The 26,043-nt window shown below is 40.4% G+C and overlaps 1 protein-coding gene across 2 annotated transcripts in view; it reads right to left on the reverse strand.

The window, feature by feature from the left end:
- ITPR2 (inositol 1,4,5-trisphosphate receptor type 2) overlaps positions 1-26,043 on the reverse strand; it is a 444,505-nt gene that overhangs the window by 313,229 nt on the left and 105,233 nt on the right. For both annotated transcript variants that reach the window (XM_037144844.2, XM_053662176.1), the window contains 5 exons: positions 24,885-24,980; positions 12,250-12,294; positions 4,707-4,858; positions 1,022-1,121; positions 326-486 (listed from right to left, as the gene is read on the reverse strand). In XM_037144844.2, coding sequence (XP_037000739.2) covers positions 326-486; positions 1,022-1,121; positions 4,707-4,858; positions 12,250-12,294; positions 24,885-24,980 — 554 coding nt within the window. The remainder of the gene's footprint in view (positions 1-325; positions 487-1,021; positions 1,122-4,706; positions 4,859-12,249; positions 12,295-24,884; positions 24,981-26,043) is intronic.

Raw genomic sequence — 26,043 nt, forward strand, 5'->3', positions numbered from 1 at the left:
AAAACAAAAAACACTACTTCTTTGAGGACCTATAGAAATCCAAAATATCAAATCAAGTGCAACAAAAAGATACTGTCAATGTGTTATGAAATATTTAGAAAGAAAGATCAGAAATTAACTAAAGGCAACTGTTTTCTAGCCAAACTAAAATGGAAAAGTAAGTACCAGATTGGACATCCTCATTTTCAATCACTTACCATGAACTGCTCATTTGGAATCTGTATGCTCCTATGGCGATCTCTCTAAATATTCCTTCAGAGTCATTCATTCACCTGAGGCTTACTGTGGGGAGGAGACAATTGAGTCGTTTTTAAAAGTTACTCACCTCCTTTCATTCTGAGTTATTGTGCCGTTTTCCAGCTTTTTCACTGTGGTTGCCAGCACTTTATTGGCATCGTTGGCAAAATCTAAGTCTCGCACCTCAGACAGTGGGACGGACACAATGGCGAATGCTTCTTTATCTTCTTTCGTTTGGCAGGTTCCAATCTGCAATGTGATTTTTTTTCCATTCAGATGAGTTGTTCCTTTTTCAATGACCATGCAACGGTTAGTACTCTTCGAGCACTAACACATCTTTGTACGGCTTATGAAATACAAATCAGGGGTAGATAATTCAAACACAAACTTCCCACCCCCAGCACCCTCTAAGAAAGGCGACAGGAACACAGATTGTCCATGCCTACATACTGCCTTGTCCCTATACACATCTCTTACCACACCCGCCCTTCGCTTCCATTTCAACAGAGCAGAGAAGATGCAGTCCTGGAGTTCTCTCCCCTTCCTACACGCTGCTCCCACCCTTTGGTATGTGTGCTGCAGCCTCCTGAATCACACAGCCCTGCTAAAGCCGAGCCACTGAGTTCAGCTACCTAAGCAACCAGCAGACATGAGCACTTGATGAAGTGAATTGCAATGTTCCCTAACGCTGCTAAAGACGGGTTGAAAGGAACATGCCAATCACCCCCTAAGCCCATTTACACAACGTCTGGCTGACAATTAAACCATTTTCAGAAATGTTTACCTTCAGCATAACTGGCCTCTCTTCATCTGTGTCTATAGGGATACTAGTGCTGGTTACCCATGTGTTGGTACATAAATGTCTTAACCGAACATAGGAGTTCCTAGAAGCAAAATAATACAAAAAACGTTATAAAAATTAGCCTACTTACATATGAGCATGTTTAACAATTTCATACATGATAGGAACATAAATATATGGTAGACTAGTAACTGATTCAAGTATTGATCAGTCTGGTTGGAGGGAAATTTCTGTACTGTAGACCATTTCAAAGCCTGCAGGATTATTCACCTAGACTGGCGGCTCTCACAGTGTGGTCCCTGGACCAGCAGCAGCAGCATCACCTGCGAACTTGTTAGAAATGCAAATTCCAAGCTTCATCCCAGTCCAGTGATTCGGAAACTCGGAAGGTGAGGCCTGACGATTTTAACAGGCTCTCTGTACAATTCTGACAGATGCTAATGTGAGAGGCGCTGATCGAGTAACCGACTCAGTTAGAGCTGCTGTCTGATAGCGGTCCTCTCTGCAGTTTAATCATCTGCACGTGAAAGTATGCACAGCTGATTCCACTACTCATACATTCCACACTTGTGCATTTATCTACTCACTCAATCAGAAACTCCCAAATCCGTGCTCAGGGCACTGTCACGGCAACCCTCGGAAACATGTGGAGTGACAGAGAGTTTGAACCGCACACAGGCCCAGGGAGGCTGAAACAGGCAATGCTTTGCCTCCTTGTTTCTGTTTGCACACTGCAAACAAGTGTCCTTTCATGGTCGATTCAGTACCATGTTTTCCACCTTTATATTCTCTTTAGTGGTGAAGTTGCTGTTTAAAACAGCCCCCAGGCATATAGCTGAAGCACTGCCTACTATTCCTAGGAGCGAGGCTGTGCTGTGCCATACGGAGAAAATACTCGTGTTAGATAAACCACATTCAGACATGAGTTCTAGTTCTGATGGCTGTGAGTTCAACATTAACAAATCAACAATATATATTAAGTAAGGTGTCTTCAAACAGGAACACACACACAACAAGTTTATGTATCAACTGAGTGCCAAAAACATGGTGACCAGAGGTTCACGGGAACCTGACCCTGGGTGTCCCCAGGAGCAATGGCTGAGTAGTTGCCAGTTCAGGGCACTGGGGACAGGAAGTGTCATCTGTGTATGAACTGGGACAGTGCCTGAGCAAGGACAGCTAGAACTTCACCCAGCTCAAGTACTATCATTTCTAGTGAACCTTTCATCATTTCTTTAACAAACATGAGTTTCGATGTCTATTAAAAAATATTACTGTGGCAAGTGCTCTGCCTTCCAGTTCCTGCAAATTTAGTAAGAACAGTAAGATACAACCAGGTCGCACAACATGGGGCAGAAAGCAGGAAAGGCCAGTAAGAGAAAATCAAATAAAATGTCAAGGGCCTCAGAGAAAGTAAGAGATTCATTCAACATCATGGTTCTCTCATTCATAAAAGTAGATAAAATAAAGACTTATTTTCAAAAATCTAAAATAGCAAAGATCCAACCCTTATTCGAATAATCAGAAATTTTGAAATAACCCTTCTACCATGTATCGTCCTCTGCATTGAATTACACCGGAGATGTTGCGTGGATTCAGCTGCCTTCCCCCAGTGTACTTCAAGCATCTGGAAAGTTGAGCTGTATCTTACCAAGCCCTGCACCTGTGTCCCATGCTCTTCACTGGTATACTTGTTCAATATATGCTCATTGAGTCAACCTAGATTGCTAGGTTCCAGATGACACGTAAGTATAATTTTATTTTACAAGAACTTTGAAAATGAATAACTCTTAGGACGCATGCCACATAAATATGTTGCTATTAAGTTCTTGATATAATCTGAATGTCTAAAATATGAAGACATTGTAGCATACTGCTTAAGAGTATAGATTTTGAGTTCACACACTCCAGGATCACATACCCTCGTAACAATTTTAAAAAGCAAAGCCTGCAACCCACCCCAAAGCCTCTGATTTCACTGGTCTTGTTGCGGCCGGGGCACAGAGAGGCCCCACTGCTTCTTGGGTAATGACGTTTCGGGTCAACTTGAAAAGCCCTGCTCTGAGTCTCTCGTTCCTTATTTGTTAGAGTTGCTTGGCTGAGTACTCAGAAAGTGCTCACGAATTTTATTGTAAGAGTAGTTATTATTAAATGTTAGTTAACATTAGCTTTAATGCAAAGTAATCTGTTAATACGAAGTTCCAATTTATAGTGAGAAAGGCTTCTAAGTAATAATAGACTAACACTTTCATACAAACTAAGTCTCAGGGACTTGTCATGGGTCTGTGCACTTTATAGTGAGATCATTTTATCATTTCCTTAAGCAAACTTTCTTGGAGTGCAAGAAGGATTCCATTTTGCAGAGTTTAAATCCAAAATGATGAAAGTTGTAATAAGGATTAAGATTCCATCCCAATACTCAGAAGAGAAGACCACAGACCTAGATCAGGTAAACACCTTCAGAGGGAATCTCTTTACAGGCTGGGAGAACAGGGAAGAGTAAGGTAAAGCTCACCTGAAGCCAAGATGTGGCAACAGTTCTCATGAATGAGAATAATCATGAAACACCCTGGGAAGCTCAAGGAGCAATGTTAGAATAGCACCATTTTACCCTCCCTTGAGAGTAACCTATACAACAATGTCTGCATTCTGTGTCAGTACCTTAAGCCTCACCACCGCCATGTGGCCAAGGCCAAACACTATCATGCTCTCTCAGAGACAATCTAGAACCATCCCACTAGACCTAATCAAATGGGCAAGACTCGTCTCTGCATCTAGAGACTGCATGAGAGTGTTATTGCTGGAAGGTAGGCAGTTGTAGTCAAAAGACCTTAATTAAAGTAATCAAATACAAGCAAAAATATACAATATTTTCTTACATTAAGTCCTGGCTACAATCCCCCTCCCCCTCTTCCGGCTCACTTAGGTCCATCTGGTCTCCTAGCTGGTCCTTCAGCACACCTGGTAAAGTTTAAGATTTTTCCATTTGATGCTCCCTCAAAACACTCCCGACAGAGAGGACTGATCCCTGAAATCATTTGGATGTTTTCTCAAATATCCTAAATGAGAGGCCATTTCTGGACACTCATACCTAACAGAACTCTCTCCACACTCTACCATTTTTCTTGAAGGCACTTTCATTACCTGACCTTATACTTTATGTTCATCTATTGCCTCTCTCCCCCATTTGGATTCAAGTACATAACCAGTTTGCTCACTGTTGTCTTCCCAATGCCAAGAGCAATGCGTAGAATTTAATCAATGTTCCATAAAGATTTGTTGACTGAATGGCTGAGTGAATGAATGAATAAATGAATGAATGAAATATGGAATTTAACATCATAAAAATAAACTATATAAATATTAATAAAAAGCTCCTGGGGTATTTTTCATTTTAGTAACCAAAGTCTATATAATAAGAATAAATGGGTCTCATGAATTTTTCAGAATTTCTTTGGCCCTGCATATTTTAATTATTTATGAAAATAAAGCAAACTACATTAACCTACTCACAAAAAGATGCATGATTTTTTACACACTTGTTCTTCACTGATGCTCTCTCCCTCTACAACACAAAAATTATATTAACATTATGATTTTAATTTCTTACCTACCACTAAAATTATTCAAAGAAATAATATAATGTAACCATAGTTCTTTTTCTTACCGTGGAACCAAGCAGTCAGCTCTCTGAAGAGTGGTGGCATCCAGTTCAAAAAGGGACGCGATGTCGTTCCCATGGGGCACAGAGACCAAGGTGTACATGATCTTCTCCCCTGCCTGGCGCTTCTTCTTTGAAGTCGGAAGATCTCCCTCTCTCTGTTGAGGAGCCACAAGGTTATTTACTTTCACCAGGTTTCTTACTAAAGTCTCCAGTCAATTGGGAGGTAAGTTTTAAATCTGCATGTTATTTCTTCATCGGGTTATAGCAAGGCACATTTCACATCAACCAAAAATAGCAGGTCAGGCCTGACAGTCCCTGGGGGAGTTATTATCATCAGGGACAAGTCACACAGTCCTGGAGTGGTCAATGAATCTGTACAAACTATCAAGGTACCGAAAGTCCCCACAGTCATGCTCCCTCCCCTTCAGGAAACCTGTGTACACAGTGGTGGTGTTGACCACTCCACATTTAAAACAAACACAGAGGAGAAACAGTGTGTGCTGAATCATCCGGATGCCACAAATCGAAGAGGCAGCATGGCCATGCGTCAGAGCTCCTGCCTGGGTCCAACAGTGTAACTGAGACAGGTACCTGGAGAGAAGGGGAATCGCCCACAGCATTCCCACTCACTTCACTGACTCGTTCCATTAGAACCAAGACCATACTACACTGGCATTTATTCAGTGAAATAAAGCGAGATCTTCACAAATAAAAGCCTTCGTGGTGATCTGAAATTCAATCAATATTTCTAGCAGAAGCTTAACACATTTTAAGCAGGCAACCACATAAGACTGATGATCAGGTATTTTTACTTGAATTCTTCCAAGTCTCAATCCCCCTGTAGAAGAATTTGATGCAGATGAAACCAAAATGCCAATATAAGCTTGGCAATTAAGTACATAAAATAATTAATTATACATATTTATGGAAACAAATGAAATTTTAAAATGAGAGAAAGATGCCACTGTACCACCACAGGAACTTGAGAAAAAGTGGGGGAGGGAAGGGATGCTCAGAAGGCAAATGAATGCAGTCAGTATCCAGCCACGAGCATTTTTTAGTTAATGGCTGCCGTGGCAATGAAACATTACACCCGATCACTCCAACACATTCACTTGCATTTCCACCCCAAGATTGTGAATTTCATGTTCCTTCCATCAGGAAAGGCTTACAGTTTCATTTTGCTGCCTTCTGCAAATGGTGCACAAACTGGTAGCACCTCTGAACCATGAACAAGCAAAAAAACTTTCAGGTTTTGCTATGGACCTAACACTGTTCTAAAAAAATAGTATCTATCAAAAAAAAAAAAACCAAAGTCGGAAAGAAAATATACCCAATAGTGTATCTGATAAGAGAATTGTATCCAGAATATATGAAGAACACTTAAAACACAATAATAAAACGACAACCCAATTAAAAATTGAGCAAAGCATTTGAACAGACATTTCTCCACAGACGATATACAAATAGCCAAAAAGCACATGCAAAGACACTCAGTGTCATTACTAATTAGTTTAGTGCACTGGGATGGCTATAATCAAAGAAACAGACAATAGCAAGTGTTAGTGAGAATGTGAAAATCCTGATACTCATATACTGTGGAGGAAACATAAAACATAAAAACATAAATATATCCATTTAGGAAAAACATCAGTTCCTCAAAAGAGTAACATGTAATCTGCAGTCCTAATTCTAGGAATCTACCCAAGAGAAATGAAAATATATGACCACACAAACGCTTGTACATGAACATTCATAGCAGCATTATCTATAATAGCCAAAAAGTGGAAACAACCCAAATGTTCATCAAATGATGAATGATAAACAAAATGTGGTACATGCACAAAGAAATATTATTTGGCCATTAAAAGGAATGAAGTACAGACAGATTCTACAATACGCATGAACCTTGAAAACATTATGCTAAGTGAGAGAAGCCAGACCCAGAAAGCCATATATTGTATAAGTCTATATAGGAAATATCCAGAATAGGCAAACCCATGGTGACAGCAGATTCATGGCTACCAGGCCTAGGTGAGAGAGGGAATATAGAGTGACTGCTATCGGAGACAGGTCTCTTTTGGGGATAATAAATGTTCTCTTACCGTTGCCCAGCATAGAAGCAACAAAGTAGCATTTCAGTCTTCTCGGAGGAATCCCATATCCCCAAAAGGAATATGTGTCATCTAATTTCTTGAGTCCCTATACACCAGTCTTCTAATAATAATTTAGCTTTTGATACAGATTTTCATTCAAGAGAAATGTATTAACTGACCCGACAATTTAGATATACTTAGCAACTGAATGTTGGCATCGTGGTTTATACAATTAGTCATCTGTGAGTTAATTTAGCAGGAGTCAATCCACCTCTATGCACTCCCCTTTTGAAGTGCTAGTATCAGTCAAATGAATTCGCCAGACTTATAAAGAGAAAGCAGATCCAGGTGCCTCGAGATTGCCCTCCTACCCAGTCCTCCTTGGTAATGGCTCCCTGTGGGATCCCAACAAGAGTAGTCAGAGACCTATTTTACAGTGAACAATAAAAATCTTTTGCAAACATAGAAAAACCCCATTTCTTAGGGCTCATATAAAAAGGTCATTCTGAATTATGCATACTATTTAAGACCTATGGTTTCATTTTAATTACATAGTGTAAGTGGAATGTACGATTGTACCCCTAAATAATTTACTTAGGTCCTTGGGGGAAAATAGTTTAATGAATAGATAAGTTTCATTTATAAATAGCCTAATAAATGTTTGTGTGAAAAAGAGCTTTCAACATGTTTAGAAGTTTTTTTAACAGTGCTGCATTCTTAAACTTTCTGCTTTTAATTTCTTTTACTCTGATAATTTGCTTAAACATGGCTTCATAAAGGCCTTACTTTGGTTTGACAGTAAACTTTCAAAACTTTTAAATAATGAAATATGAATAGTGAGTTATAAGCATACAAGTTTTAAATGTGTGGATCAAGCTACAATATACAAGAAAACCAGTCTTATATTTTGATAACACAAAGACAGTTCTGTTCAAAATTGTGTGCTTGTGGCTTTTATATAGAAACCGACATCTTTTTCTAAGAAAAAAGACACAAAACACTAGTTCCCCACACAGAAGTACAGAAGTACAATGCCCTCCTTCTTGCATCATGAAAATACGTTAAGGTATAGCAGAGCGTAGACAGGTGTTAAATTTAACATCAGCCAGCTATCCAAAACACTCAGTTTAGGGAAGGCAGGGCCTCAGAATATTAACGTAGTCTGCTGGGCTCTTATAAAACTAGCATTTTCACTTGGAAGGAAAGGCGTACAGCCTGGCAGGTTATATGAGTTGAAAAATCCCTTATGAAAAGCCAGCCCAGTAAACAAACGGCTCCTGGCTTCTCCGGTCCGTCCTGGGGCCGCCCGCGGCAACACAGCAGTTAGTCTGCTGTAACACCTTCTCTGTTGACTCATTTGTGAGTCATCGAATTTTCAGCAGAGACATCGCTTTGCACTTCTGTTGTTAGGAGCCAGAGACATTCGGTAAGAAACAATGTATGCGTTTTCAAGGCTGACTCAGACCTGTGTGGAGCCGCAGCAGCAAGATCACGTGCAAGCATCTGTGTATTTCTGTTCAGCCCCTCGGGGCTCCTACTGACGACTTTATGTAACAGACACAATCCTGTCATTTAAAGCAGCAAGCACTTCTTTTGCCATTCCTTAACAATCTTATTCTCAAACGAATTCCTAACATGCCCCCCTTTCTTTCTTTTCTTTATCATGTTACCACTGTAAAACTCAAGGGAATTTGGTGGTCTTCTTTCAGAATCTGGTACCTACCTCAAAAAATCCTACAGAGTAGAATTTTCAAGTCTATTTCAGCACAGTTTCCTGGCTTCTAGAACATTTTTGTTTATGTATGTTTATGCACAAAGACTGATGGTTCTCAACGAGAAGACCGTCTGGTACCCAGGGGCATTTGGCAATTTGCAGGTACACTTATAGTTGCCATAGCTTGGGGTAGGCGGAGCCACCGCTGGTACCAGTGAGTATAGAGTCCCTGGATGCTGCCAAACACCCTACGATGCAAAAGACAGTCCCCCACAACAAAGAATTTTCCGACCCAGTATGTCAATATTGCTGAGGTCAAGAATCCTCAGCATGGACAAAAGATACTCCCTTGAAAAATCAGATCACATTCCACCTGAATGTGGTAAGGTTAAAATGGGTGGTGTTATTCCCCACTACCATCCCCCCCGCCCCGGAAAAAAATCCCCTTCAAAGAGCCATTTGAAAAGATACAGCCTTTCAAGGAGAAGAAACTAATGACTGCCAGGTTCCCAGCTGGGCTTGACACAGCTCCAATATTTACAGAGTCCCTGTGGATGCTGTACATTTGTAAGATTGGAAATAATAGGCTCTTTTGTAGAATAAATACAGCAATCTGGGTCTTAATGGGAGCTCTGACACACACGGACCCATTTCAGCAGCACCGTGCATTAACCTTTGACACTTCAAAAATGGAAGGCAACATTTTGATACAGGTTTACAAATTACAGGAAAAATATTAACTGGATATTAAATAGACAACACAGGGAAAATTAGAAAAGAAAATAATTAGCATGGTCCCAGTGAACCCCGTGTTACCGGAATCCAGGGCTGAGGTGAGAGAGCATTCTGTTCTGTTTTGGGAAATTGGTTTCATTTTTCACAGGTGAAACCCTAACTGCTCCTTTGGTTTCATTTTGTTTTGTTCCTTTTTACACAGAAACATAATTATTGGTAGGTGGTAAATGGTCTATTACATGAGGAGCCATATTGTTAGCTTTATTGTTCCACATTCTCAGTTTTGTTTACTTTCAAGCTAGGGATCTTGGAGAGAAAAGGATAAAATAAACTGTCTCCAGTTGGATGTGTCTCTGAAGTGGCAGATGACACCCAGTCACAGTCTCCCACGACAGAGGTGGTCCTGCCTGCATTACCTGCAGCTACGCACTGCGGAAACAAAAGAGCGCTCTTTCTTACCTTCAGAGCTGACTAAAGAAGGAAAAAGCCTATCAAGTCTACCTGAAAGCTAATTAACACAAAGAGTGAACTCCATCATGGATTTATTAGCTATTCACATTCTTTACGCTGCTCCACAAACCTTCACACTCTATATCCTCCCACTCAGCACTGCCCAGAAGAATTAGCAGCACCACCAAGTAGTACCCAGCTGAAAGGAGATGAGCTCAGAGATGTATTTCAGTTGCACAATTTGAAGCTTTGAGATGGTGCGCTTTTAACAGAAACATGACACACCTTTAGCCCACTGACATCTTTATTGGAAGAGTTGCCATCTGTCTGATCACCTTGTAACTTTACTGCAGGCAAGCGGGGCATGCTGAGCAAACACTGTCATCCCACTATGCAGATGAGGACACTGAGTCTCAGGAAAGCTGCCTGACTTGTCCAAGGCAACACAAGTCAATGGTGGTACTAGGAGTAGGGCTCTCTTGGCCCTACCATGAAGAAGTCACATAGAATATCTTAGAAATAAACCTGGATAAAGAGAAAAGCACCGCCCTGACATTCAACAGCTGGCCCTGGTGTGGCTGGGAGCTGGCCCTGCACTCATGGCAAGGTCATGGTGTTCTCCAGTCAAACATGAACAATGTCGCAAAACTTCAACAGCAGATGAGGCCACCCCACGACTAGGATGGATCAAGACAATACACTACCACGCTGAAATCATGTCTGAATATTGACAAAATAGGAACGCTGTTCAAGCCACAAAAATGATGGAATATCCCTCTGCCTGAGCTCACAGGAGCGACTGCTGCTTCTTTACAAGGACAGCGTTAGCCTGGCTCCAGGCTGCCCTCTCTATAGATAGCACTTACTGAAACACGTCCTGAAAGCCTTTCGATCCAGCACACAAGCTCACCTCCTTAAATCCTCCCCAAAATCATCTTGCACAAACCCGAATCCTATAATACATTCTTCCTCCTGAAGCCTTACCTACATGTCTCACGGTCCCCATAATGTGTGAGAAATGAAGAGCAATCCCAACTCGCTCAAGTACACATGTGCTCCTGGTGGTCTCTGACTGGAAGACCACCGATGAGCTTACAATCACAACCAAAGAAGCTATGATTCATACTTAGCTTGTAAAACATGGCCACGGAGAGCATTTTTCTAAATCACATGAAAGTAAGGAACCAACAATCCTGGGGCATCTTTTTTGAAAACCAGAGGGAAAAGAGTCACAGAGAGTGACAACATTGAATTAAACACAGTGGATCCTATTGCTCTGATAAGCCGAAGTCTATCTTTAGACACAATTTCAAGTGTCCATTGGGTCAGTGACCTGATACTTTAGCTTATTTCTATTGGAATCATGATGGATGGGGAGAGGAACCAAACAGGACGGACTCAGAGCCAGAAATTTTAATTGCACTCACCTCCCCACATCTTCATAAAACATAAAGCTATATAGCAATACAAAGATGTAGTCATTTTAACTGAACATTCCAACTCTTCCTATCAAACAGGAGAATTTTGGATAATATAGGACTAACAACTGCCAATTCAAAAACAAATGATTAAATTCCTAGGAAAATTAAATTATAGATTGCATCTATTTTATATCAAAATATCTGGATACATTACAAAAAAATAATAATATGCCCATCGTCCATCTGTATGACTTCAAATTGTCCTGAATTTCTGAATTTTTTGATTGAATTAAGTCATGTTGTAATTATAAAATTATTATCCTTACACATGATGATGAAATGAGCAGGGTGAATAAGCACAAATATTTTAACATAAATTGACTTTAAAGTAAGACTGAGACGTTTTTGAGGAGCGCACTTTAGAATATGCTACTCCACAAACCTTGAGCAGAAATATCAGAATATCAAACTACAGAATATCAGAAAAACCAATCATCTCATTGTTTGATGCTTCGAAGCATCCCTGTAAGTTGAAAACAGATTATTTTGAATCTTTTTGATTCAGACTGCCATGCCCTGGCTGGTGTGGCTCAGTGGACTGAGCACCGGCCTGCAAACCAAAGGGTCACCAGTTCAATTCCCAATCTGGGCACATGCCTGGTCACGGGCCAGGTCCCATTGGGAGATGCGTGAGAGGCAACCACACACTGATGTTTGTCTCCCTCTGTTTCTCCCTCCCTTCCTCTCTCTAAAAATAAATAAAATCTTTTTTAAAAAGTTATCCTATTATCCTACGTAGTACCACGCAATAATTACATTTCTCCTGCCTAACTTCTACTCACTTCTGAAACCCAAACCTAGACCCACCACATCCCCAAGATGCTGGTTGTCTTCAGTGTTCGATCACAAATGGACTGCAAGTTGCTAGACATCTCCCTAAATACCCACTATGGACATCTTATACTCTAAGCCATTATCATCTTTTATCTTTCATCTTTCATCCACAGCTTCTACTTACAGAATCTCCCTCAGAGATCCTAGTCTTGAAATTTCCTATTAACTTTTCAGTTTGTTCATATAAATACAAACAATATGTTTACGATTTGTTGGGGGGGGACAATTCTACTCACCACATTTTTTCCTTCATTTGGGGGATCCCGATAATCAGGATTAAGCTAAAAAACAAAACAAAACTAGTTTAATTACTATTAAAAGCACATTCATAAGACCAGTGATCTTCATTTCAGTTCACTAGTGTATCATTAACTTGGTTTAAAAGAAGCTAAGAAAAGAACCATTAGTAAATATTAAAATTTAAAACATTACCTTCAAACGCTAGTTGCAGGAGACAAGAGCTAAATGCAAAGTGTATGTGTTTTATTTATGTTAAGATCAGTTGACATTTGTGAACAAGTAAGAACTGCCCATCCCACGTCCTCCAGGGAAGCGTTTACGAGTTCATTTTACACACCACGAAATCTGCCATTGCCCAATCACTCAGACGTCAGTTTTAAAAAACAGACCAAAGGAAGGTTTTAACAATGATTCAAGATCATGCTCCACATGCTATAAGCACGAGAAAAGAAAACCAAGCAAAAGAGGAACAAGGTGTCAGGCGTGTATGGGACACGTGGCCCACCAGTGCGGGAGGACCACGGAGACACCCGCACAGGAGCGCGTGTCTTCGGGCTGGGACTGTGGCGTTCGGGGGCGTGGCCACGGGAAGGCTGAGTTCCGCCCACCCGTTAGCCCACGCGCCTCCAGAACTCCGGACTCCCACCTGACCACACAGCCTCAAAAGGATGTCTTTGATCCCCTGAAATAGCTACTAGTTCATAGTTTGTAAAACAACAAATTCGTAAGATGTTTTTTCTCTAAATAGCAAGTTGTCCAATTGGACTTAATCATTTTAATGTAAATCAGTTGGTGTGTATACTATGCAACCTCAGGTAGTTAAAGTCACCATTTAAAATATAAGGTCAGGAGTCTTCCCCAAAGTGACACTTGGCTAGGCATCCATGAGGAATGTTGCCCCAAGTTATCAATAATTATCAACAAAAGTGATGAAAAAGCTCAAAAGCAAAACAAAACAAAAAACTCCCAACCTCACTGAAAACTAAAGCGGAAAAACAACCTAAACCCCGAATCTTCAGGGAATTGACAATAATTATAAACTGGACAGAGCTAAGGCAGGGGCGGTTAACCCCCCAGTTTTTATCTCACGGCACATCCATGAAATGTTCACCTCACTCCCAGCCAGTGGCCATGTGGACACAGTTAAAAGGATTCTTGCTGCGGTTCCCACTCGCATCTGTCCACTGACTCAGAGACCCAGATTATTCACCAACCAACAAGAGAAGTGTTTCTCTATCGCTAAGAAGCTGCTGTGATGTTAGATGGAGCAGAAAATTGCCCAGTCCTTCCAACCACTGTCCTGTTACCCATCTCTACCTTTTCATGACCAAAGAGTTATAACAAAGCACAGAAAACAATGGACAGAAAGAGGAGATGCAGACAACGGCAGAGGACTTTCTGAGAAGCATCACCTGAACTAAAAGGAGAAAAGAGAACGCACTGGGGATGCTCTGTGTTGGGATCACACTGCACAGACAGACAGAAAGAGCAAAGGACTGGGGGCAGGGAGGAGGCACCAAGGAGCAACGGCAATAGAATCCAGGTAAGTGGAGTCAAGAGCTGCTAGAACAGGGAACTACATGGAACATGCCCTTTATTCTGCCTTGCAGCTAAAAATTTAGAAAGAGGACTGAAAATTTTTTTAAAAAATGGAACAAGAGGACCATCCACTCAACCCATCTGGCTCTACACAGAGCTCTAAGGAAAGATAACAAGGAGGGAAGAAAAAAACACAACAACATGAGACTGATGGTGAAGTTTGTTAAAAAAGGGTAAAATTCTTTTTCGGAGTTTTTCTGAATATGTTCTACGGTAAGATGCAAAATAAATGTTCAGGAAATGGTTTGGTTCACTCTCAGGACAGCACAAGTAAACATTTCTTCTATGCAAAGGCAACAGAATAGGATGATCGGGAAAATGTCATATAAAAATAATCATATAAATAATAAAACTGGTGGTTGGGGGATAGAGAGGGTTAGAAAATAGAAATCCAGCTACAAGTCACCAGTTAGTGCTGGGCCAGCCCCTGCAGAGGGGAGACTAACCCTCCCTTTTCTACGGAGATATGTACCCCAGTCTCCTTAAATTGTCTTGAATTATGAATAAAAGAATTAGCAGCAAAACAGCATTATCTTGCTTTTGGAATTCAAGAGTGAAAGGTAAAAAGCCGAAAAGATAGTTAATTAACCAGCCTCCAGTCTACTAATTAATCAAACTCAAAAAGTCGCACTTTTACTTTGAAACAATGAAAGTTTCAACATTGTGCCCAGAAGGGGTTTATTCAGCTCTTTTAGTCAAGTATCACTGTTTCATAGTTTTTCATTTATTTTCCGTTTAAAGAATTCAGACTCTTACATTTAAAAATCCACACCACAATTATATCCGAAAGACATGCACCATGTTTCACCAAGGGCATGCTTCACGGTCGTGGTTTGCTCACCAAGTGCTGGAACAGCTGGCGGCAACACTGTAAAGTGAATCGTGGTGGGAGCGTATCACATCCACAACTGAACTATGCGCAGGAACAGGAATTGATGTACCTGAGTCAAACGCAGAATCATTTACGCTCTGTGAAACGTAACTTGAATTCTACCCCAAAGACAATGTGACTTTCTGTAATTCACTCTTCACGTAGCTCAGGCCTTTAGGGCCGCCCGGTTCAGCCCCTCAGAGGTGGCTGTGGGACTGGAGTCTTGACTCTGCTCTGTAGGGAAATACCATGGGCCTTAGAAAAAGTCACCTAACCCCCATGGAGCTCAGGGTCCAAACCTGTAAAACGAGGAAAGTCTATGCCTAAGGCCTAATCATACTAAGTATATGTAATTAAATTTCACATCTTTGTGTCTTTGGCAATAGTGCTAAAGATGGTGCTGATCGGTTAGATTCTGCCTCGTCTTGTGTCTCTCAGGCTACAGTATGTTTTCTTAATAATTAATAAAAAGTTGCTGCTTCGGTGAATTTACTAAAGAAATAATAATAGTAAGGATGAGGAGGAGGGTGGGGAGAAGAAAAAGGAGGAGAAAGAGGGAAAGGAAGAGAAGCCAGCCATAAATCCCTGGCTATATATATTTACCCATATTAACTAAAGGCCAAATAAATATATGCTTCAATATATGTTTTAATTATACTGTTGCTTTATTTCTCTAAATACAATAAGAGCAGCAATTATTAATGTAAGGAGACTAAAGATGAATCAAAAAAATTTCTAAAAAATAAGATAAAACACAGTCATGTGGAGATTCCTGAATCTTTTAGGACTTTAAAGAAAATATTTTCTTATGTTAAAAATAAATTAGAAATCTGGCATTGGAGAAAATGATCTAATATGCGATTCAATCATGTAGCCAATAAATATTAATAGAGCATCTATAATGGGCAAAGCACTGTGGTGCATGGTATTTTAGCAAAAACAAAGAATAGGGTTCCTGACCACGAGACCTTACAATCTAGGTGGAGAAATGAGACACAAATATAGTTAGCCTACAAAGTAGAAGGTGACAAGAGATATACGATAGAAATGAATGATTTATAAATTATATAGGTCAGAAGAAGGAGTCTGTGGTAGGCAAATTTATTCAAGAATAAATTCATGGAGAAGGTAGCATTTGAGGTAAGTCCCTACGATGGGCAGAATTATAACAGGCAGAGAAGGAAAGAGGGGGTGAGGCAAACAGGCAGTGCCAGGAGTGAGGGCCACACTGGTGAGGAAAGGAGGCTTGCTCAGAGGAGATCCATGAATGTCACTTAGGGAATACTTTTTATATGCTTTTAAAGGTTAATCATCTGCCTTTATAATTCTCCTATTAGAAGGGAGTCTTAGCCCCACTTCACGGAGGGGCCCCCAGAACACATCAGACGAAGCACTGTACTCAGTCCCTCCGCTGGTGAGGGGCAGGGCTACGTGGGAGCTCTGCTCTGAAGGTTCCATGGCCACATCTTTTAGTTACGCTAGCTCCTGACTTCCTGCAGCCCAATGGGGTGTTCGCATCTTCAGAAGGACCCAAATATCTTTAGGAGGACATTTGTGGAAATGAGGCATTAAAAATCCTCAACTGGTCATGGTTAGTAGGAGACGAAGACAGAAGATGGAAGAGGCAAAGGAACCGAGTGCGGCGGCTGGACCGAGGTGGGGTAGAGTACCACCAAAAGTGATAATGCTGAGATGGAAAGGAGACCATGAACATGGAAGGTTATACAGAGACCAATCAGCGGAACACAGCTGTGTAAACTGAGAGAGAAAAGTACGTTTATCACGACGCTCAGGTTCTCAACCTGAACTAAGAAAATTCACTGTTTTGCAGGGAAACACCTGAATCTCGGGTGTATGTACTGAGTGGCAGTGGCAGTGGTTCGTTTGCGACCAAGTTCACGGACAACTGCAGCCATGGGAGTGAGTGACAAGGGCAGAAGACAAAGGACAAACACCCACTGCTATCCTTTGAAGGGACTTCTCATTTAAACGGCCAAAGAGGACCAGAAAGCAGTCCCGTAGAGCATGTGACAAGTCAGAATAGAAGTGGCAGAGAAACAGTGAGCAAATAAATACCGAGGCAGTGAAAGTCAGGACACAGTCAAATGAAAGACAACTGCAACGCCCACCTGAACAACAGGAAGGAACAGACTGAAATTTTGTTAAGTTCACAAGGAAAATGTTACTTTTTAACAATGGAATGCATTTTAATCTATTACGGTTCTACAATAGAATAAATTATATAATGACATTAAAATCATTAAATCCTCGTGTGTATTTATAAATGCTTATATATGTAGATTCCTCTCTCTAATTACCGGCATTTCAGAGCCAGTCTATTCTGACTGATAAATCTAAAAAAAGAGGAGACTGGGATGGGAGAAATAGACAAAAAACTGTACTTGAAAAATAACTAAATAAAATTTTTTTAAAAAGAGGAGAAAAGCAACATTTACTAAATGTTTATGTGTGCTGACACAAGTGATATTTTGATATGTAATTTCAAAATTACATATTTGCTATGTAGGTATTTACTTGTGTCTGTAGGACCAGGTATGCATGTTCTACTGTATTCATGTATATATACATATACACACAAACCCTGCCCTTTCCATCTATTGCATCTGTTACATTCAACAGAGAGCTAAATATAGGAATATTTAAAACTACACCCTAATATTCACAAGATTCTGTGCCAATCTACAAGTTCTTGAATACTAAGTTTTTAACTAATTAATTAAATCCAGTCTATTGCGCAATTAGGAAATAAGTGTTTACTGCCATCTGGTGGCAGTTTTGCCTACCTACAAACAAATAAGTAAGTTGTCTTCAAAAGGCAATGTAAAATTTTTTTAAGTATAATTATTTTGCACTACTCAAATCTATGTTGTTTCATCAAAAATCAATGCTTTAGTAATCTCCAAAAAAAGAAAATGTAGAAAGCAGCAGGTCAGAAATGGTGATATCTAATTTATAATTTTTCCCACAACTGCAGAAGAACTATTTGCTGAGGCTCCCTCATTATGATATTCGAAATATGGTCAAATTATTCTCTACTGCATAGATCTAGTTGTGGGCTCTCCTGCACCTATACGGTGATCAGAGTAAGAGATCCACGCAAACTGGCCGTGAGTGAGCTGCCGGCTGCCAGCCGCCAGCCATGCTGTGTATTAAAGGCAAAACCTATGGCTGTTTCCCTTTGGTTCTTGTCGCCTAATTACAGGCAGAGCCCACAGACATGGACACTGTAGGGCAGAACCCAACTGCAGTGCATTATCCGATGAAGTCTCTGTGATCTAATTCACAATCAAGTAAGTTCTTCTACAGTTTGTCCACGGCTTCCTAGCATTGTGGATTCCTCAAAAACAAATCTTGAATTCTATAAAGCAATACAGTTGGAATCTCTAAACTGAACAAGGGTCCATTTCTAAACCCTGATTCACTTTAGTATCTGTGATACTGTGAATTATAATAATAAATTTAAATTTGGTCTTTGTTTCCCCTTCTAGCCCAGAGCTTCTACAACTCTCGGAATTTCCGAAGTGGCAAGAGATAAAGGTGTCTTCTGTAATGTTAAAAAGATGACTCTGGAAGGCCCCTCCCGAACCTAAGGAAGTGTCTATATTGCTGGAACTTTCAGTCCCACCCTTGACTTCCTGGAAGGGGGAGGGGCAGGAGGCTGACCTATTCACCGATGGCCTATGACTTAATCAATGATAACTATGTAATGAAGCCTTCATAAACACTCAAGAACAGGGTTCAGTTGGTGAGCAGGTTTGGGGAGAGCGATGCCCCCAGGGTGAGCGTGGATGCTCTGAGCCCTTCCCACATACACTGCTCTGTACATCTCTTCCATCTTGCTCTTCCTTCCTGAATTATAGATATCCCTTTAAATAAACTGGTAGTCAAGGAACTGAAATGTTTCTCTGAGTTCTGTGAGCCATTCTAACAAGTTAATCAAATCCAAGGGGGAGGCCCCGGGATCCTCCCGTTTGTAGCTGGTGGGGCCCACTGGTGTCTGAACTGGAGCTGGGGTGGGGGGTGGGGACCAGTCTTGTAGGACTGAACCCTTCACCTGTGCAACCTGATACGACCTCTGTGTAGGCTGTGTCAGAACTGATTGAATTGTAGGACACTCAGCTGGTACCCAAGAATTGCTTGCTTTATGTGTAGGAAATCCCTCCCCACATTGGAAACTGGAATCGCAGAACACCTATGATAGTACTTTACAGAATAAAATCTAAACAGTATTACAGCTTAAATCATTGCTCTAATTCCTGGATGTTTTCTAAAATACACAAAGAAATGGTGCAATCCTTAAATAGCTGGCAAGTTATGTGTTTTGTCTCTCTACTTAGACTACGGAAACTTCAGCAGATAAAATGGTCTAATTTCCTTTGGATGGTGCCTCCTTCATGTCTCCACAAACAATAAGCTTATTACATTTTTCTGAAGGACTTAGCCACTCAGTAAGTGCTGGTTAAATACTATATTGTATTTAAGAAGTATAAGTAAATTTTTCAGTGTTTTTTCTCATTGGTGCTTAGATTTAAGGTTGCAGCCTTTTCAACTTACTGTGATGTTTAATCATGGCCACTGGAAGATGTTTATAGTTTAAACATTGCACAAAACCAGTTATCTCAGATGTCTGTGTATGATGAAAACAACTGCAAAGGCAATCTCAATGTCCAGTGATTGAATTAATACCATTCTCCTTGAGATTGCTAACTCTCAGAGGACAAGGACCAAGTGACAACCATCTTTGTTTTCTTCAAAATACCAAAATAGCACTTCCGCCTAGCAGGCAGTCAATAAATAATTGTGTGATTTCACTACAATGGAGACCAGGGTTTCTCACATCAGCACTACTGACATTTTGGTCCCAATAACTCATTGTTGTGGGGACGGGACATTTAGCTGCATGCCTAGCCTCTACTCACTGGACACCAGTCGCACCCTCTCCCCAGCTGTGACAATAAAAATATCTCCAGACATTGCCAGGGGTGACAAGGTCACTCTCAGTCAAGAACCACGGAAGCACAGCAAGTCTAGCATTCAGCTCAAATAGTGTCTCTAAATATTTGTCTCTAAACCAGACAGAATAAATCTCCTTGCTGAGCCAGGGTTTCCTCTCCTGTTAAGTGAAGTGGTTGGATTTAGAACCTCTAGTGTCTATATTCGTCCCCTCTATTATCCAGTATTTACTGAATGTAAATTAGATAGCAGGCACCAGTCTAGGCACAAAGCATAAAGTGGTGAGCCACTAAAATACCCCCACCCTTTATTAGTCATCTGATTGGCAAAGAAATACCTGTTCTGCATAACAATGCACTACCTAGCATTTTCTCTCCCCTTTCTGTCAAGGAAAGTAAAGGTACTTAACACTTAATGAATTGCTTTTATGTGCAAGGTGCAGAACATTCCCTTTTTTCATTCCAAAGTGACCCAATATAACATCTAGTGCCACTTTTGTGCACACAAGGGAACTGAGGTTCAAAGAGCTGAAGTACTTGCTTCAAGTCAGAGAGTGTGAGCAGTGCCCATGAGGTTCTTTCTACCCCACTGCACTAGGCTCTCTTTGCCACCTGAGCCAATACAGACACCACAAACTCAAAGGCCGTTCAAGAATACATGATCCAACTTAGCAGGAACACCTCAAGCACATCAGGTAATATTTCAAACGATAAACATGCACATTTGAGTGGAAAGGCTGGGTGAAAACAGTAAGACACCGGCAAATCCTGCCCATCTGATCGGCATCTTCCTGTAATAGAAAATCAGCTCCCTTTTCATCCATCTGATTTTTTAAATAGACTTCACGAAAACCTGTGTAATAGCACTCTTACTTTCCCTTTATTAACTCGATTTCTCCCTTTTCACAGCCATGGTATAAAAACTCAGTCTACACTCACGTCCATTTGCTAGTTCCCTACATTCTGGCTTCCACTAAAAATTATCTCAATGAAGCCACAAAAGACCATGTTCTTGCCCAATGTTGTCCATACATGTAGTTCCTAACCTTTCTGACAATACTCCTCTTTGAAACTCTTGTCTTCCCTTGCTTGCATTTGGGATTTAGCCCATCTGGCTCTCCAGGCGTTTATCTGACTTCCCAGGCTTCCAGTCTTTTGCCCTTCAAAGAGGGTGTTTCCTGCGGTTCCTCTTCAGAAACCTTATCACTTCACTCTGTTCAAAGTCCTTAATGATCTCATCCTGGTTCAAGTCCTCAAAATTCCTTAAAGGTATCATACCTTTGTCTCCTATCTGGCTTTTCTGCCTCTAAACCCAATCCTTACAGTTGCTTCACAAACATTCCAGGCATCACTGTCCCTGTGGTGACAGAAATGTTCTCCGTCCACACTGTCTGACACCGTGTGCTACTTACTGAGCAACCTGAAATGTGACTAAGAAACTGACTTTCGATTTTGTTACATTTTAATAATACTTATTTTAATTTAAATAGCCACCATGGGGCTAGTGATTACCATCTTGGACAGTGTGATTCTGGAGTGTTCTTCTTTAAACAAAGATTTATTTGGAACACAGCTCTTTCAAGATAGACCCATTCTCCTTAGCTTAACATATGGGTCCTGAAAAAGTCAGCTGCCCTACCTGTGTGGGCCCACCACTCCCCTTGCACCTTCCACCAATGCTTTCGAACTCACACACGTCCTATACGGGATACACATATGTGTCACACGTATGAAATGAGTTTGTACAACACTCCACTCCTCCTTCCCTGAACACACTTCCTCTGTCTTCCCCGTCTGCCCTACTCCTCCATCAGGTAGGTCCTCCACTGGCCCCCCTGCCAGCCCCCGTCCCTCCCGGGCACTCTACCAAACGTGTGCTGTACTGTCACGCTCTCCGGGAGCCCACCGTGGTTCGTGTTGCCACAACACGGTTATTTCGCCTCAAGGGCGGAATCAGATTTCTCTAATGACATCACGGGTATCTACCAAATGTTTCCAAATAGCTGTCCAGACTCAACTTCAAAGATAGCGACCAGGATCAACTTCAAACTTCATTCCTGTTACAAATTAGATCGCACTCAAACCCTTCATTCAAGATCTTCAAGCAAAGGGATCTGTTGCTCAATAATTCCATTTAGAACCCTTTCCTTTCAGCTGGCCTCTCTTTTTATATTGTCTACACATGATTTAGACATTCCACATCTCTCTCTGTGTCTCCTTGGCAATTTCTACAAGGATTGTCCTTTTATTTCTCTACCAACCTAGGTCTATAACTTTCTTTGAGACCCCTGGAAATGTTGAGCCCAACCAGGAGCCTTCCTCAGCAAATCTGACACTAACCCAATGCCACCTGCACACACCAGCAGCCCTACGGGACCTCGCCTGCCAATTATCCTGTGTCATTTCTTGTCTGCTGTCTCCTGAGCTAGATAGTCAATTCTTTAAGGGCAAAGGCTGACTGCTCTGCTTCCTCCCCTACCGCAGTATTCTCTGCTGGACTGTGCATTTATCAGACACTTAAAAGACACATTAAAACATGTATGAAATCTCAAAGGTTTCATGTTTGCTATTTCTATACGTTTCAAAATAATTACTCCTAACTCTTGCCTTTTCACTACCCTAATATGTGTCTTATCTTTTAAGTGGTATCTAGATATTAAAATAAAACTGAAAAGTAAAATAAAGAAAAGCCATAGAACTTTTCCTCTCGTATGAAGAACAGTACAACGTAATAAAACAAATACTGCTAGAAAGCTACAGCTCACAATGCTGGGGGAACTCCCTGCTCTACCTCAGTGATGGGAACAGTGCTTTGAAATAAAAAACCTGGCACTTTTAAAAAGCAAAATGATAACAGGTTAATCACTGTTTTTCCACTGTCACAGACTAATTTCCGCCTGTTGTGGAATCGGAATTGAAAATCAGTGTTTTATCAAGTGACAGTGACGATGATCACGGTGACCTGGCCACACCCATGGATGCTTGCACACCAGCAGGACAAGCACCAGGGAGATGGCTGTGCTGGGATCTTGCCCGGATGGAGCTGACATATGAAGTGTGAAACCACAACTAATGATGTCAACGTTTCGAAACTACAGTTTCTCTACTGATACCGAAATACCACACAGAAGCAACCATTCCGTTATACTGGTTAAAAGTAGTAGAAAGTAGATGCTTAGCTTTCAGTTTTCCAATATATACTTAGTGTTTTATTTTCCTTCTTACACCTTGCCATAAAAAAAGATGTTATCTCAAGTAGTATTAGAGGTCAAAGAAGATATTCTATAAACACACCAGACCCTTTCATGGACAAAATAGCATTTGATGTTTAAAGTCGTGTTCCCTAGATATACAATGAAAAGATGGCCTCTCAAATTCTTTTAAAGGTATGAACTTTACCTTTTCAATTTTCTACTTTTCATTTTTCAGTGAATTCATTTATGTATTAAAGTCATGGATCTTCATTAAAGTTAATAAACAATTTAATTATTAATAATCTAATCATTTGTATCAAATCATGCAAGATTTAATTACTGAAATTAATAAGGAAAACTAACAATGTGTAATTATATCATTTTTCTAGACATAAGTAGCTAAATAGCCACTGATTAAAAAGTGAGTTAAGAAAAATAACCACTAACATAAGAGCCAAGAGAATTTTAATCCTAATTTATCTTTTATAAGACATCTAACAGACTTTTCCAGTTTTTACTTTAGACAAAATTTTCTACCTCACTACTTAATTCTGCTTCCAAGGGTTACTTTTAAAAATCCTTCAAAACATTAACAGTGTAAGCAGCCCACAAATTACAAAGCAGTATTTCCTTTTGTTGAGCAGATTCATAAATAATGAGTCAAGTATTTGTAAAAGTAGAAACAATCCCTATTTATCATATAATAAAATTAATCACGCTGGCATAACTTACTGGGTGTTTACCCTGAGCCATGCACTATGTCAAGACTTTACCTCATTTAATTCTCTTAATAATCTTATTATACAAATATTGTGATCATCCCTCCTGTCCAGTGGAGGATATTAAAGCTTACAGAAATTAATTTGCCCAAATATGTTTCCAAATGTCTCTCAGATACAAATCCCTACACTCTTCTTCCCATCCTTTAAGCTTGTAGAAATCTGAATAACTCCTTTGTATTGCTTCATTCATTCCAAGAATATTCATCAAATGCTTTCTAAGTTCCAGGCACTATCTTAGATTCCAAGGAAACAGTGGTGATGTTTAAAAAGAAGAAAGAAATCCCTGACTTAAGAGAACATACATTCTGACAAAGAAATATAATATGCATGCATAATATAAAATGCACAATAAATCAGATAGTGGTTAACACTACGAAGAAAACTACCCCAGATGAATAGGATGGAGAGAGTCATGGGGCTGGGTGCTAACGTGGACAGGGGCCAGCGTGTTTATAGGGGTTCCCTGTGTCCCACAGCTTTTTCTCCTCTGTTCCCATACCCACCTCCTTACCCTCTCTCACATCCAAAACTGAAGTTAGATAAGTTACACTAAAAATTCGAAGACCAAATTCTGGTGGCAAATCCCAGAATAAACTTTAAGTTAAAAAATAGAAACCATACATATATATATGTATGTATATACATATATATATATATATATATATATATATATATATATATATATGTATGTATAGTCAACATGCTTTTGGTGGAGAAGGGAAAGACTTTACATGTTTTTAGCATTTTTTTTTTTTGAGTTTTTCGGTCAGGCCTGTGGTTTCAGGAGGAAAACCCTTTCCTCTCCAGTGGTCTGAACAATGAAAGCCCCCCCAACAGTGAAAGACTGGCCACTGAAGAGGAACCTAAAACTACCTGGACTCTATTACAATGGTGGACTGATCCGCTCTCCAATGCAGACATTATGCAAGAGTGACACTCCATGGAGAATGTGAGGACCTTGCAGTAAACCAGCCTCCAGGGTTCTGCTGTTGTCTACTTTTAAGACAAAGATTATTTTAAGGCTTCAGTTAATATTTACATTTTAAGAAAAATGTATCTGTGTACCCAGAACATAATAGGCAATCATGAAATTTGTATAATGTTCCTAATTGGTATTTGCTCCTAGAAATATAATACTCTTTAGAAAACCTAATTGTCTATTTCACTACTTCACAGTCAGAAATTTAATAGCACTGCATTCATCAGTCTTACCTCTGCCGCTAAATAGTTTCCAGTTGCAAGATGCTTAAATCTGAACAAGCTGTTCCACTGTCCTGCACCCCCGCGGCATGGGTCGTGATGAACCACCTACAGACACAAAGAGCAACAACAACAATGGCTAAAGGATATTCATCTACCCGGCAAGCCAACACCAACAGTTTATACGGGGTGCCCACCTGTAAATGCTAACTTGTCAAATCTAATATGTTTCTGTGAGAGGACAGTAAGGCAGGAAAACAAAATTCCCATAAAGGAGCACAGGGCATAACAGTAAACTCACTGTGCATGTGTGATGCTCAAGCCTCAGAGCTCCAAATACAGCCCTGTTCCAAAAGACATTTTTCCAGGCCCAAACTGGGAATGTGGTGAAGTTCCCCCCATTTGTTATTCACGCAGTCATTTAACAGACAGCACTTAAAACCTACAATACAGTAGGTAGTCTTCTATACAATAGGGACACAGCAATAAATAAGATTCCAGCTTTCAATGAATAAGATTTGGCAAGTGCCAGGAAACTGTACACAGAGGGCATGATTGAGGAACTAGGGAAGGCTACCTCAGACATGACAATCAGCATATGACAATACATACACCCACAGTATGAGGACATGGTATGTGAGCTAAAACCCAGATGATAAGAATGAGACAGCCACCCTGGCTGGCATAGCTCAGTGGACTGACTGTGGGCCTGCAAAGCAAAGGATCATGGTTGGATTTCCCGTCAGGGCACATGCCTGGGTTGCAGGCCAGTTCCCAGCAGGGGATGCACGAAAGGCAACCATACATTGATATTTCTGTCCCTCTCTCCTTCCCTTCCCCTCTAAAGATAAATAAATAAATAATTTTAAAAAATAATAATGAGACAACCATGCAAAGAGATTGAAAGAGATAGTTCCGGGCAAAGAGAACCACAAATGTCCAGGCCTGGAGATCTGGACTAACTTAACTCATGGCCCTTCCTTTTTCCTTTTTCTTTTTTTTTAAATTTAATCTGTATTGTATATTCTCCATTATTATTTAGTCCCCTTATACCTTTCTCCCTAGAGCAATCACCATACTGTTGTCCATGAATTTTTGCCTTTTTCTTGATCCCTCCTCCCCCAAAACTAGTTGTCATCTGCTCTCCATCTATGAATCTGTCTGTTTTGCT

Source organism: Artibeus jamaicensis, unplaced genomic scaffold (assembly GCF_021234435.1).
Source record: "Artibeus jamaicensis isolate MK-2021 breed Jamaican fruit bat unplaced genomic scaffold, CSHL_Jam_final contig_233, whole genome shotgun sequence".
Lineage (NCBI taxonomy): Eukaryota > Metazoa > Chordata > Mammalia > Chiroptera > Phyllostomidae > Artibeus > Artibeus jamaicensis.